Source organism: Camelina sativa, chromosome 17 (genome assembly GCF_030686135.1).
Source record: "Camelina sativa cultivar CO46 ecotype springtype chromosome 17, ASM3068613v1".
NCBI lineage: Eukaryota > Viridiplantae > Streptophyta > Magnoliopsida > Brassicales > Brassicaceae > Camelina > Camelina sativa.
The window spans coordinates 25,471,942-25,485,813 of NC_141896.1; the positions used below are offsets into that span (position 1 = coordinate 25,471,942).

Here is a 13,872-nt window from a genome sequence, read left to right on the forward strand (position 1 = left end):
TTTTTTTTTAGAATGGATCGTCGTCTTGCGTATTGTTGTCTTGTGTTATATCATCTTCGTCGTCTGAGGAGGATATTTGCATAGCTATTGTCTCGAGGAGTTTCTTGAGTTTTTCTTTGCCTTTACTTTTCTTGGATCCGGAGGACGAAGTTGTTGATTCTGTAGGACTTGGTGGTTTGTGTGGCGAATTTTTTGTTTGAATAGGTGGTAATGCTCGGGATACTGTAGCTATGGATTGCTTTATTTGTTGATGTGTCTGGATCCATTTCTCCAAGTTGGATAAAGAGCATCGGTCGAGGTTATATTTGTCCCACCATTTGATTCTGAATTCGCGGACTAGTGAATATGGCATCTCTGGTAAGAAGGGTAGAAGGTTGTAGTGCCAAGATAGTGTCCAGGGTATTCCCATATCTATGTGGAAGGCTATCTTTGGTAAAGGGCCGATGAGTTGGTGTTTTTCGTGTTTAGTGTAGTAGGGTAGTGAAACCTTGGGTATTTGGGGTGGATATATGTCATCGGTTGGGCCAAACCAGTACCACCATTCGTAGAACCATCCTGGTATTGTCTTGGGGCAATGAAAGTCAAAGGAAAGGAACCAGGAGTGATCATAGGTTCGTAAGTAAAGGGTGTGGAAAAAGGCCTTCTGGTAATCTATGTAGGTAAATCTTGGAATATGGAACCCCGGGATGGAGAATTCTTTTGCGGTGTGCAGGTTTATGAATCCGAGATCTTGGGGATTGCATACTTTGAGGATTTTGCAGGTGGAGTAGGAAATAAGGTTTGGGTCATTCTTGTCGGTATGGTGGGTTATTTCTACTGATTTGGTGTCTACGAGAATGAATTCGTAGAATGTGCGGTTTTTGGTAAGGTTATCGGTAAGGTATTGACTTTCTTCGTAAAATATGCGGTTGGTATATTGGGTTAGATCTTTAAGGGATATTGGTTTGGTAAATGAGGTTGTAATAAGGTGTTGGCGTTGTGGTTTAAGGAAGTAGGACGATTTTTGATCTATGGTTTTTTGTGAGGAGGATGGATTGGATATTTTTTGTGGCTGGGGGTTGACGGCTTTTGCGTAGGATAAAGGAGGAAATTCCGCCAAGGCAGAGAATTGGTTGCTAGTGGTTAATTGCTTTCCTTGTAAATGTGGTTGATTCTTGACGTAGTCTGATGCACTCATTGGTTTCTTTTGTGTTTCACTCATTTTGGTGATCCTGAGATTTTCCCTGTAAGTACTCCCTTGTTAGAAAATCAGGTAAAGAATTATTTTCCCCTTTTATATATTGTATATCAAAATCAAAAACAGATAAAATAGCTTGCCATCTAGCAAATATTTGTTTAGAGACTAAGTTTTTAACATCCTTTTGTAAAATCTCTTTCGCCGATTTGCAATCGACACGTAGTAAAAACTTTTTGTTTATTAAATCATCTTGAAATTTAGAAATACAGTTTACTATAGATAAAACTTCTTTTTTAACTGTAGAGTAATTCTTTTGTGGTCCAAGCCATACTCCTGAGTGGAAACGAACTATAGACTCTTGGGTTGACTCTGGCATTTTCTGTTTAAGGATCCCCCCGTAACCTATTTCTGATGCATCTGTCTCTACTATCATGAATGCATTGGGGTGTGGGATGACTAGACATGGTAGTGTTATAACCTTTTTCTTGATATCCTGGACTAGACTAGTATGCAGACTTGACCATGGTATGGGGTTCTTTTGTAATCTTTGAAACAATGGTTGAATAGTTTTTCGTAGATTAGGTAGAAAATCAGATATGTAGTTTAGGCAACCTAAAAATCTTTGTAATTGTGATTTTTCTTTTATTTCATCTGGAAATTTATTTGCAAATTCTATAGATCTAGATATAGGTGTTATAGTACCTTGATATATGTTGTGGCCTAGAAAACGTATTTTTGTTTGAAATATTTGCATCTTTTTTGCGGATACTACTAGTCCATGCTTTTTAACAATGTTTAAAAAGGTGTATAGATGTTTAAAGTGTTGGTCGATGGATTTTGAATATATTAACACATCATCTATGTATACAATAGAGAAGGTGGAGTAAGGGTTAAATATTTCGTTCATTATATTTTGAAATTCGGATGGTGCGTTTTTTAAACCGAAAGGCATAACATTCCATTCGTAATGCCCAAAAGGCACTGTGAATGCTGTTTTATATTTATCCTTCTCGGCAATTTGTATTTGCCAAAATCCACTTTTCATGTCAAATTTAGAGAATATACAGGCGTCATATAATCGTTTTAATAGATCTCTTTTGTTTGGTATTGGGTATCTTATCCATTGTATTACATTGTTTAAGGGTTTATAGTTGATTACTAAGCGTGGTACTCCTCTTTCTTTTTCAGCTTGGTTGTTAACATAAAATGCTGAACAACTCCAAGGAGATTTAGATTTTCTTATTAAGTTCTTATCTAGTAATTCTTGTATTTCTTTTTTGCAATATTCTAAAAGTTCTTGATTCATTTGAATAGGTCTAGCTTTAGTTGGAATATTTTTTTCGTTAAAATCTTTTTCGTAGGGTATTTCAACAATATGTTTTTTTCTTTCCCAAAAGGCATTTGGGAGTTCAGAACATATTTGGTGTAGTAGTTCAACTTCTAAAGTTTTTATTTTATTTGTCACTTGTGGATCACTTAGTTGTTGTTCTATATGTTGGTATTTTATTTCTTGTTGTAAATATTGTATATGTTTTTGTTTCCCGTCTATTAAATTTATAGATTTTTCTATTGTTGAATTTTGTAAGGCTAAGATTTCTTTTGTTTTCATTGGGGATAGAAATTCAAACATTATTTTCTCTCCTACAATTTTTGTGGTAATCCCTAGTTCTGTAACTTTAAACGGATAAATTTGTGTAAAAAATGGTGTTCCTAGTATAACTTCTTGGCTTAAGTTTTTTACAAGGATAAATTGAGTTTTAAAACAATAATTTTTGTTACAGATTTTTGCTTTAGGTAATTTGTAGTTGACCTTCAAACTACTTCCGTTTGCACCACTAAGTTTTTCATATGTTTTTTCATAGAATTTTGTAGGAACTATTCCTTCTCTAATACAATTATAGTCAGCTCCTGTATCTAGAAGTGCTATTGTTTCTAGTTTAAAATCATACCCTATGTGTATTGTGATTTTTGTATACCATTTTTGATAGTTTATTTTGTTTATTATCTGGATATATTCTTCTTCTTCTTTTGTTTGTTTATGGTTTTCAGGGTTGCTTGTGGAGGGTTTGTCCATTGTTGTGGGTGGAGATTCATGGACTTTTGGTTCTATAAGGGCTAATCTAGCGTCTACTTGCAATTGATGAAGTTGATGTTGGTGAACTATTTGTTGTAATTCTTTTATTTGTGTTTTTAAAATTTTAACTTCTCCTTGTAATTCACCAGTGGTTACTTGTTTAAAAAGTGTTGGAGAGGGATATTTTTCTATTATTTTGTTAAGACTAAAAGGTTGTGGAGTTAATAATTGATTTTCTCGTTGCACTAAATCTTTTAATTTTAATAAATATTCCTTTTTGGTTTCGTGATCATCTATTTTATCTATAATATCTATTAAAAATTGTTTGTCAATGTCTTTTGTAATTACGTTTATTGTTTTACAATTGCATATGCCATCTGAGATATTTTCAGAATTTTGAGAGGATGTATCACTTTCATCTTCTATTATGTCTAGAGAAGGGTCGCTACTGAGTTCTTCTGAATTTTCAGTTTCTGAAAGAAGTAATTTTTCTAATTTTTCTTTAATGTCTTGTTGATCGTGAAATATTTCATTGATTTTTCTTTTCATTTTACAATCTGTAGATTTATGTCCTGGCCGTTTACAGTTCCAGCATATAATTCTTTCTTTTTTAGATGGTTCTCTGGGATTTTTGTTTTTTGTATAGTATGAGTTAAAAAATTTCTTTGTAAATCTTTTACTTTTATTATAAGGTTGTGGATAAAAAGTTTTATTTTGTTTGCGTAGTTTTCTTCTTTCTCTAGAAGGTGGAGTGAGACGATTGTAACCATATTGTTCACAAAATGAACCCATAGTTTCTGCAAATTTAAATTTGTTACTTTGCTTTTTATCTTTGTGTTCTTGACATATTTGTAGACCTTCCTTTTTAATAAAGGCAAACAATTGACCATAGGTTATGGTATCCCATGGGATTGGTTGTCCTCCAGAATAATCTTTTAGTTTATTAATTAATCGTTCTGCGAAAAATGATGGTAATCCTGCGATGAACCGTTCTTTCCAGAAGGGTTGGTTGCAGTCGTGTCTTTGAAATATGTTGGTTACAAATATATCTTTATACCATTTAAAGTCCCCTAGTGTTGGACATCTAAGATTTGTTAAAATAAGTTTTTTACTTGTTAGTTCTTCCGAAGGGTTTCCTACAAAGTGCATGGTCATGGTGTGGAGTAATACTTCTACAGCATTTTGAACTTGGTCTTCTTCATAAAAACCATCTTCTCCTTCTACTCTTCTAGTTTCAGTATGGTTTAGAATAGAATTTTGAGTTTCTACGCCTAAAGCATTATCCCACCAAAATTTCAGGGCTCCATTGAAGCCCGAGATTAGCATGACACATGCTTGGTGGTCTGACATTCCTTTAGCTTTATAGGATAGGGTTGCCATCCCCATTTCTTGAAATAAATTCATCATTTCATATTCGGATCTACCATCTATATTCCATTCATATATGCCTTCTCCGTTGTAAAAGTTCGTTGAGGGAAATTTATGATGTTCTTCAAATAATAAGTCGGGTGGTGAGTGCCTTGGATAATATGGTTTTTTGGATGGTTGAAAGTTTCTTTTTATTCTATTTATTTCTATATCGGTTTCAGATCGAATGTTTTCGTCAATATTATTTATCCCCTTGGCTTTATCTAGTCTATCCAGTCTAGTTGAAATTGATTTTAAAATTTCATTTTCAGGAAATTTAATGGATTTTGTTAATGGTTTGAAGAGAGGTGGTGAGATTGCAGTAAAGGGTGAAGATAACGGCTGAGAGTTTGTTGTTATGTTTTTTTCGTCCTTTTCTAGTTTGTTATCAAGATTATCTATTTGTCGTGAAATAGTATGTAATATTTGACTTTGATAATTATTTTGTTCATATACTATCTTAATGTCTGCCATATATATTGAATCTTTATCATCTCGGTTTGCCCCGGTTCTAAAAGGTGTAGCGATTACTTGTCTTTGGGGAGTGTGAATTTTGATGTCTTTCAAAGGTGGATGAACTGATTTGTGTATTTCTCCGTTAGTCATTTCCCATGTGTGGTACAATGTGGAACTAGTGTTTATTGATTCATTTTTATATGGGTAGCATATGTTATTTTCTAAAGCATATGTTTCAAACCATGTGAAAAATGGAATATTTACTTCTATATTTTCCATGTAGTTATACCATATTTCTCTAAAAGTTGTAAGTTTTTCTTTATTAAAAGCTTGAAAGTACCATTTTCTTTTATCCTTGTTTTTATCTGATAAGAATTCTTCTTTAAGGTAATCTTTGTCTATTGTAAATGTTTTTATGATAACATTTATTGATTTAAAATCTGAAGTTGTTGGGGAAGTAGGAAAGTTAGACGATCCCACTTCTGACTGTTGAACTGGTTCAGCTATTGGTGCTTGAAAAATAATAGGTTTTTTCCCTTGGCTTTTTGTTAAAATTTGTTCTACACTTTCCTCTGATTCAGTGCTAGCTTGGCCAGTTCTGTACTCAGAGAAAGATGAACGTGGGTGGAATGAACTAAATTTTAATGATGGTGGATCTCTGAAAGAACCGAAGTTTAATAATATTTTTCCATCATATTGTTCTGTTATACTCGTAATAGTTCTTTGTTCAAAATTTCTTGGTGGTTGAGTAATATTAATTTTCCATTGATCAGGAATTGTAATTTCTGTCCATTTTAATTGTTTAGGTGTATATGTAGAGGTTGGTGTGTCTTTACCATGTGCAGCCAATATTGTTGTTTCGCCTTTATCATCTTGCAATAAACATCGTGGGTTGAACTCAGATGTAGATTGCTTAAAGTAAATACGATACAACAACAAATAGCCATGTCTTTCTTGCTGAAATTTAATTTCAGGCAAGTGTACGTTTAAAACTAAAGTATTAAATATTGTAGGGTCATGTAAGCTTACTTGAAAATTTGGTGCACAATTAAAATATATAGCTCCGTTGCATAAATTTGATTGTACTGCCCCTAATAAGGAGTCTTCAAATTTTAAAAGTGTTTTATCTCTTAATAACATGAGTATTGGGGAATCAATCCCTGTTCTAGATAAAGGTTTGATTGCTAATTGTATTAGGCCAAAATGAATATAATTAAAGTTTTTTCTTTTATAGTTTTCTAAAGCCATAGAAGAAAGTAGTTTAATTTCTTCAAATTCATTTTGTAATGATAAAGTTTGTTCATGTTCTTTAATTGAATATGCAGTTCTAAAATCAAAAGTTCCTATTTGATATATATTTTGTGGATTAACATGCGGTAGTTGATCTTTTGATATTTCTTGATTAAAGGTTGTGATTTTTGACATAATTTCTCTTGAATTAATTGTTTTTTGAGATGTAGAAGATGATGCATGCTTAGACTTAAACAACTTCCTAACCGTAGATGCCATGTTTAAATTATACTTAATCTAATGCTAAAAATGCAAACTAACCACTCTTATCGATGACGAAAGACGCATGGGCTTACCAACGGACTCACTGCCTTCTGGTCTTACGGCCTGGAACACCTACGCTATCAACGCTCCCGACAAGGTTCTGGTAGGTTGGTTTTTAACACTAGGCTTAGGTTTATAATAAACATGTCGTCGTTTGGCTTGGATGTTTTAAGAAAAACATATATCATACTATAAGCCGAAATTCTTTTGGCTCTGATACCATACGTTCTTTAACAAAACCCAGGATAAAATATATAGATTATTTTTTCTAGATTGTAATATAACTAGAGTAAAACCAGTGTATAAATAAGCAAATTAACTTAAAATATAGATAAGAGGGATGATTAAACTTACTTTATTTAAACTTGGTTAAAATACAAGAGTAAAGATACAAACTTTGAAAACAAACTTATGAAAATTGGAGAGTAGGATGTATAGGGAATTTGTGAATGATCGCTAAAAACACTCTGCCCTCTCCTATTCCTCTCACTTCCTTATTTATACAAAGCTGTGTGAAGTTGCGTAAGTTGTTGTCGACGTGTCCTATTTTTGACATTGCGAGAGATGAGTAATCCTTTGTTGATTGAAGTCTTTGTCTTGTTATAATACTGAAGTCTTCATTTCTTGGTCTTGAAGTCTTGTATTGATAGTTGAGCTGTTGCATAATTGTCTTTTTGTCTTCATCTTGTCTTGAAAATTGGAGTGTTGATGGAGTCGGTGGAAGAGGTAGCTTCTACAAAACTATATACTGAATATATATGTATTTATATTACAAGCACATAACTTAAAGATATAATAAAAGAGCTCTACCATGATACTTTCACGTTTTTTTTTTTTTTTTTTTTTTTTTTTTTTTTTTTTTTTTTTTTTTTTTTTTTTTTTTTAGAATGGATCGTCGTCTTGCGTATTGTTGTCTTGTGTTATATCATCTTCGTCGTCTGAGGAGGATATTTGCATAGCTATTGTCTCGAGGAGTTTCTTGAGTTTTTCTTTGCCTTTACTTTTCTTGGATCCGGAGGACGAAGTTGTTGATTCTGTAGGACTTGGTGGTTTGTGTGGCGAATTTTTTGTTTGAATAGGTGGTAATGCTCGGGATACTGTAGCTATGGATTGCTTTATTTGTTGATGTGTCTGGATCCATTTCTCCAAGTTGGATAAAGAGCAGCGGTCGAGGTTATATTTGTCCCACCATTTGATTCTGAATTCGCGGACTAGTGAATATGGCATCTCTGGTAAGAAGGGTAGAAGGTTGTAGTGCCAAGATAGTATCCAGGGTATTCCCATATCTATGTGGAAGGCTATCTTTGGTAAAGGGCCGATGAGTTGGTGTTTTTCGTGTTTAGTGTAGTAGGGTAGTGAAACCTTGGGTATTTGGGGTGGATATATGTCATCGGTTGGGCCAAACCAGTACCACCATTCGTAGAACCATCCTGGTATTGTCTTGGGGCAATGAAAGTCAAAGGAAAGGAACCAGGAGTGATCATAGGTTCGTAAGTAAAGGGTGTGGAAAAAGGCCTTCTGGTAATCTATGTAGGTAAATCTTGGAATATGGAACCCCGGGATGGAGAATTCTTTTGCGGTGTGCAGGTTTATGAATCCGAGATCTTGGGGATTGCATACTTTGAGGATTTTGCAGGTGGAGTAGGAAATAAGGTTTGGGTCATTCTTGTCGGTATGGTGGGTTATTTCTACTGATTTGGTGTCTACGAGAATGAATTCGTAGAATGTGCGGTTTTTGGTAAGGTTATCGGTAAGGTATTGACTTTCTTCGTAAAATATGCGGTTGGTATATTGGGTTAGATCTTTAAGGGATATTGGTTTGGTAAATGAGGTTGTAATAAGGTGTTGGCGTTGTGGTTTAAGGAAGTAGGACGATTTTTGATCTATGGTTTTTTGTGAGGAGGATGGATTGGATATTTTTTGTGGCTGGGGGTTGACGGCTTTTGCGTAGGATAAAGGAGGAAATTCCGCCAAGGCAGAGAATTGGTTACTAGTGGTTAATTGCTTTCCTTGTAAATGTGGTTGATTCTTGACGTAGTCTGATGCACTCATTGGTTTCTTTTGTGTTTCACTCATTTTGGTGATCCTGAGATTTTCCCTGTAAGTACTCCCTTGTTAGAAAATCAGGTAAAGAATTATTTTCCCCTTTTATATATTGTATATCAAAATCAAAAACAGATAAAATAGCTTGCCATCTAGCAAATATTTGTTTAGAGACTAAGTTTTTAACATCCTTTTGTAAAATCTCTTTCGCCGATTTGCAATCGACACGTAGTAAAAACTTTTTGTTTATTAAATCATCTTGAAATTTAGAAATACAGTTTACTATAGATAAAACTTCTTTTTTAACTGTAGAGTAATTCTTTTGTGGTCCAAGCCATACTCCTGAGTGGAAACGAACTATAGACTCTTGGGTTGACTCTGGCATTTTCTGTTTAAGGATCCCCCCGTAACCTATTTCTGATGCATCTGTCTCTACTATCATGAATGCATTGGGGTGTGGGATGACTAGACATGGTAGTGTTATAACCTTTTTCTTGATATCCTGGACTAGACTAGTATGCAGACTTGACCATGGTATGGGGTTCTTTTGTAATCTTTGAAACAATGGTTGAATAGTTTTTCGTAGATTAGGTAGAAAATCAGATATGTAGTTTAGGCAACCTAAAAATCTTTGTAATTGTGATTTTTCTTTTATTTCATCTGGAAATTTATTTGCAAATTCTATAGATCTAGATATAGGTGTTATAGTACCTTGATATATGTTGTGGCCTAGAAAACGTATTTTTGTTTGAAATATTTGCATCTTTTTTGCGGATACTACTAGTCCATGCTTTTTAACAATGTTTAAAAAGGTGTATAGATGTTTAAAGTGTTGGTCGATGGATTTTGAATATATTAACACATCATCTATGTATACAATAGAGAAGGTGGAGTAAGGGTTAAATATTTCGTTCATTATATTTTGAAATTCGGATGGTGCGTTTTTTAAACCGAAAGGCATAACATTCCATTCGTAATGCCCAAAAGGCACTGTGAATGCTGTTTTATATTTATCCTTCTCGGCAATTTGTATTTGCCAAAATCCACTTTTCATGTCAAATTTAGAGAATATACAGGCGTCATATAATCGTTTTAATAGATCTCTTTTGTTTGGTATTGGGTATCTTATCCATTGTATTACATTGTTTAAGGGTTTATAGTTGATTACTAAGCGTGGTACTCCTCTTTCTTTTTCAGCTTGGTTGTTAACATAAAATGCTGAACAACTCCAAGGAGATTTAGATTTTCTTATTAAGTTCTTATCTAGTAATTCTTGTATTTCTTTTTTGCAATATTCTAAAAGTTCTTGATTCATTTGAATAGGTCTAGCTTTAGTTGGAATATTTTTTTCGTTAAAATCTTTTTCGTAGGGTATTTCAACAATATGTTTTTTTCTTTCCCAAAAGGCATTTGGGAGTTCAGAACATATTTGGTGTAGTAGTTCAACTTCTAAAGTTTTTATTTTATTTGTCACTTGTGGATCACTTAGTTGTTGTTCTATATGTTGGTATTTTATTTCTTGTTGTAAATATTGTATATGTTTTTGTTTCCCGTCTATTAAATTTATAGATTTTTCTATTGTTGAATTTTGTAAGGCTAAGATTTCTTTTGTTTTCATTGGGGATAGAAATTCAAACATTATTTTCTCTCCTACAATTTTTGTGGTAATCCCTAGTTCTGTAACTTTAAACGGATAAATTTGTGTAAAAAATGGTGTTCCTAGTATAACTTCTTGGCTTAAGTTTTTTACAAGGATAAATTGAGTTTTAAAACAATAATTTTTGTTACAGATTTTTGCTTTAGGTAATTTGTAGTTGACCTTCAAACTACTTCCGTTTGCACCACTAAGTTTTTCATATGTTTTTTCATAGAATTTTGTAGGAACTATTCCTTCTCTAATACAATTATAGTCAGCTCCTGTATCTAGAAGTGCTATTGTTTCTAGTTTAAAATCATACCCTATGTGTATTGTGATTTTTGTATACCATTTTTGATAGTTTATTTTGTTTATTATCTGGATATATTCTTCTTCTTCTTTTGTTTGTTTATGGTTTTCAGGGTTGCTTGTGGAGGGTTTGTCTTGTGGGTGGAGATTCATGGACTTTTGGTTCTATAAGGGCTAATCTAGCGTCTACTTGCAATTGATGAAGTTGATGTTGGTGAACTATTTGTTGTAATTCTTTTATTTGTGTTTTTAAATTTTTAACTTCTCCTTGTAATTCACCAGTGGTTACTTGTTTAAAAAGTGTTGGAGAGGGATATTTTTCTATTATTTTGTTAAGACTAAAAGGTTGTGGAGTTAATAATTGATTTTCTCGTTGCACTAAATCTTTTAATTTTAATAAATATTCCTTTTTGGTTTCGTGATCATCTATTTTATCTATAATATCTATTAAAAATTGTTTGTCAATGTCTTTTGTAATTACGTTTATTGTTTTACAATTGCATATGCCATCTGAGATATTTTCAGAATTTTGAGAGGATGTATCACTTTCATCTTCTATTATGTCTAGAGAAGGGTCGCTACTGAGTTCTTCTGAATTTTCTGTTTCTGAAAGAAGTAATTTTTCTAATTTTTCTTTAATGTCTTGTTGATCGTGAAATATTTCATTGATTTTTCTTTTCATTTTACAATCTGTAGATTTATGTCCTGGCCGTTTACAGTTCCAGCATATAATTCTTTCTTTTTTAGATGGTTCTCTGGGATTTTTGTTTTTTGTATAGTATGAGTTAAAAAATTTCTTTGTAAATCTTTTACTTTTATTATAAGGTTGTGGATAAAAAGTTTTATTTTGTTTGCGTAGTTTTCTTCTTTCTCTAGAAGGTGGAGTGAGACGATTGTAACCATATTGTTCACAAAATGAACCCATAGTTTCTGCAAATTTAAATTTGTTACTTTGCTTTTTATCTTTGTGTTCTTGACATATTTGTAGACCTTCCTTTTTAATAAAGGCAAACAATTGACCATAGGTTATGGTATCCCATGGGATTGGTTGTCCTCCAGAATAATCTTTTAGTTTATTAATTAATCGTTCTGCGAAAAATGATGGTAATCCTGCGATGAACCGTTCTTTCCAGAAGGGTTGGTTGCAGTCGTGTCTTTGAAATATGTTGGTTACAAATATATCTTTATACCATTTAAAGTCCCCTAGTGTTGGACATCTAAGATTTGTTAAAATAAGTTTTTTACTTGTTAGTTCTTCCGAAGGGTTTCCTACAAAGTGCATGGTCATGGTGTGGAGTAATACTTCTACAGCATTTTGAACTTGGTCTTCTTCATAAAAACCATCTTCTCCTTCTACTCTTCTAGTTTCAGTATGGTTTAGAATAGAATTTTGAGTTTCTACGCCTAAAGCATTATCCCACCAAAATTTCAGGGCTCCATTGAAGCCCGAGATTAGCATGACACATGCTTGGTGGTCTGACATTCCTTTAGCTTTATAGGATAGGGTTGCCATCCCCATTTCTTGAAATAAATTCATCATTTCATATTCGGATCTACCATCTATATTCCATTCATATATGCCTTCTCCGTTGTAAAAGTTCGTTGAGGGAAATTTATGATGTTCTTCAAATAATAAGTCGGGTGGTGAGTGCCTTGGATAATATGGTTTTTTGGATGGTTGAAAGTTTATTTTTATTCTATTTATTTCTATATCGGTTTCAGATCGAATGTTTTCGTCAATATTATTTATCCCCTTGGCTTTATCTAGTCTATCCAGTCTAGTTGAAATTGATTTTAAAATTTCATTTTCAGGAAATTTAATGGATTTTGTTAATGGTTTGAAGAGAGGTGGTGAGATTGCAGTAAAGGGTGAAGATAACGGCTGAGAGTTTGTTGTTATGTTTTTTTCGTCCTTTTCTAGTTTGTTATCAAGATTATCTATTTGTCGTGAAATAGTATGTAATATTTGACTTTGATAATTATTTTGTTCATATACTATCTTAATGTCTGCCATATATATTGAATCTTTATCATCTCGGTTTGCCCCGGTTCTAAAAGGTGTAGCGATTACTTGTCTTTGGGGAGTGTGAATTTTGATGTCTTTCAAAGGTGGATGAACTGATTTGTGTATTTCTCCGTTAGTCATTTCCCATGTGTGGTACAATGTGGAACTAGTGTTTATTGATTCATTTTTATATGGGTAGCATATGTTATTTTCTAAAGCATATGTTTCAAACCATGTGAAAAATGGAATATTTACTTCTATATTTTCCATGTAGTTATACCATATTTCTCTAAAAGTTGTAAGTTTTTCTTTATTAAAAGCTTGAAAGTACCATTTTCTTTTATCCTTGTTTTTATCTGATAAGAATTCTTCTTTAAGGTAATCTTTGTCTATTGTAAATGTTTTTATGATAACATTTATTGATTTAAAATCTGAAGTTGTTGGGGAAGTAGGAAAGTTAGACGATCCCACTTCTGACTGTTGAACTGGTTCAGCTATTGGTGCTTGAAAAATAATAGGTTTTTTCCCTTGGCTTTTTGTTAAAATTTGTTCTACACTTTCCTCTGATTCAGTGCTAGCTTGGCCAGTTCTGTACTCAGAGAAAGATGAACGTGGGTGGAATGAACTAAATTTTAATGATGGTGGATCTCTGAAAGAACCGAAGTTTAATAATATTTTTCCATCATATTGTTCTGTTATACTCGTAATAGTTCTTTGTTCAAAATTTCTTGGTGGTTGAGTAATATTAATTTTCCATTGATCAGGAATTGTAATTTCTGTCCATTTTAATTGTTTAGGTGTATATGTAGAGGTTGGTGTGTCTTTACCATGTGCAGCCAATATTGTTGTTTCGCCTTTATCATCTTGCAATAAACATCGTGGGTTGAACTCAGATGTAGATTGCTTAAAGTAAATACGATACAACAACAAATAGCCATGTCTTTCTTGCTGAAATTTAATTTCAGGCAAGTGTACGTTTAAAACTAAAGTATTAAATATTGTAGGGTCATGTAAGCTTACTTGAAAATTTGGTGCACAATTAAAATATATAGCTCCGTTGCATAAATTTGATTGTACTGCCCCTAATAAGGAGTCTTCAAATTTTAAAAGTGTTTTATCTCTTAATAACATGAGTATTGGGGAATCAATCCCTGTTCTAGATAAAGGTTTGATTGCTAATTGTATTAGGCCAAAATGAATATAATTAAAGT

At 32.9% G+C, this 13,872-nt stretch overlaps 3 protein-coding genes across 3 annotated transcripts; all 3 read right to left on the reverse strand.

Annotated features, from left to right (window-relative positions):
• Window positions 1-1,193: 1,193 nt before the first annotated feature.
• Window positions 1,194-7,441, reverse strand: LOC147924305 (uncharacterized). Its single transcript, XM_087496710.1, has 2 exons — window positions 3,498-7,441; window positions 1,194-1,223 (listed from the first exon to the last, which is right to left on the reverse strand). The coding sequence occupies exons 1-2, from the start codon at window positions 6,621-6,623 to the stop codon at window positions 1,194-1,196; spliced, it is 3,156 nt and encodes a 1,051-aa protein (XP_087352836.1). The 5' UTR covers window positions 6,624-7,441.
• A 109-nt stretch (window positions 7,442-7,550) lies between these two features.
• Window positions 7,551-8,744, reverse strand: LOC147924306 (uncharacterized). Its single transcript, XM_087493826.1, has one exon. The coding sequence runs from the start codon at window positions 8,742-8,744 to the stop codon at window positions 7,551-7,553; it is 1,194 nt and encodes a 397-aa protein (XP_087349952.1).
• A 1,851-nt stretch (window positions 8,745-10,595) lies between these two features.
• LOC147924307 (uncharacterized) lies at window positions 10,596-13,431 on the reverse strand. Its single transcript, XM_087496711.1, has 2 exons — window positions 11,203-13,431; window positions 10,596-10,606 (listed from the first exon to the last, which is right to left on the reverse strand). Exons 1-2 carry the CDS (start codon window positions 12,929-12,931, stop codon window positions 10,596-10,598), a joined length of 1,740 nt encoding a protein of 579 aa, XP_087352837.1. The 5' UTR covers window positions 12,932-13,431.
• Between the last annotated feature and the right edge of the window lie 441 nt (window positions 13,432-13,872).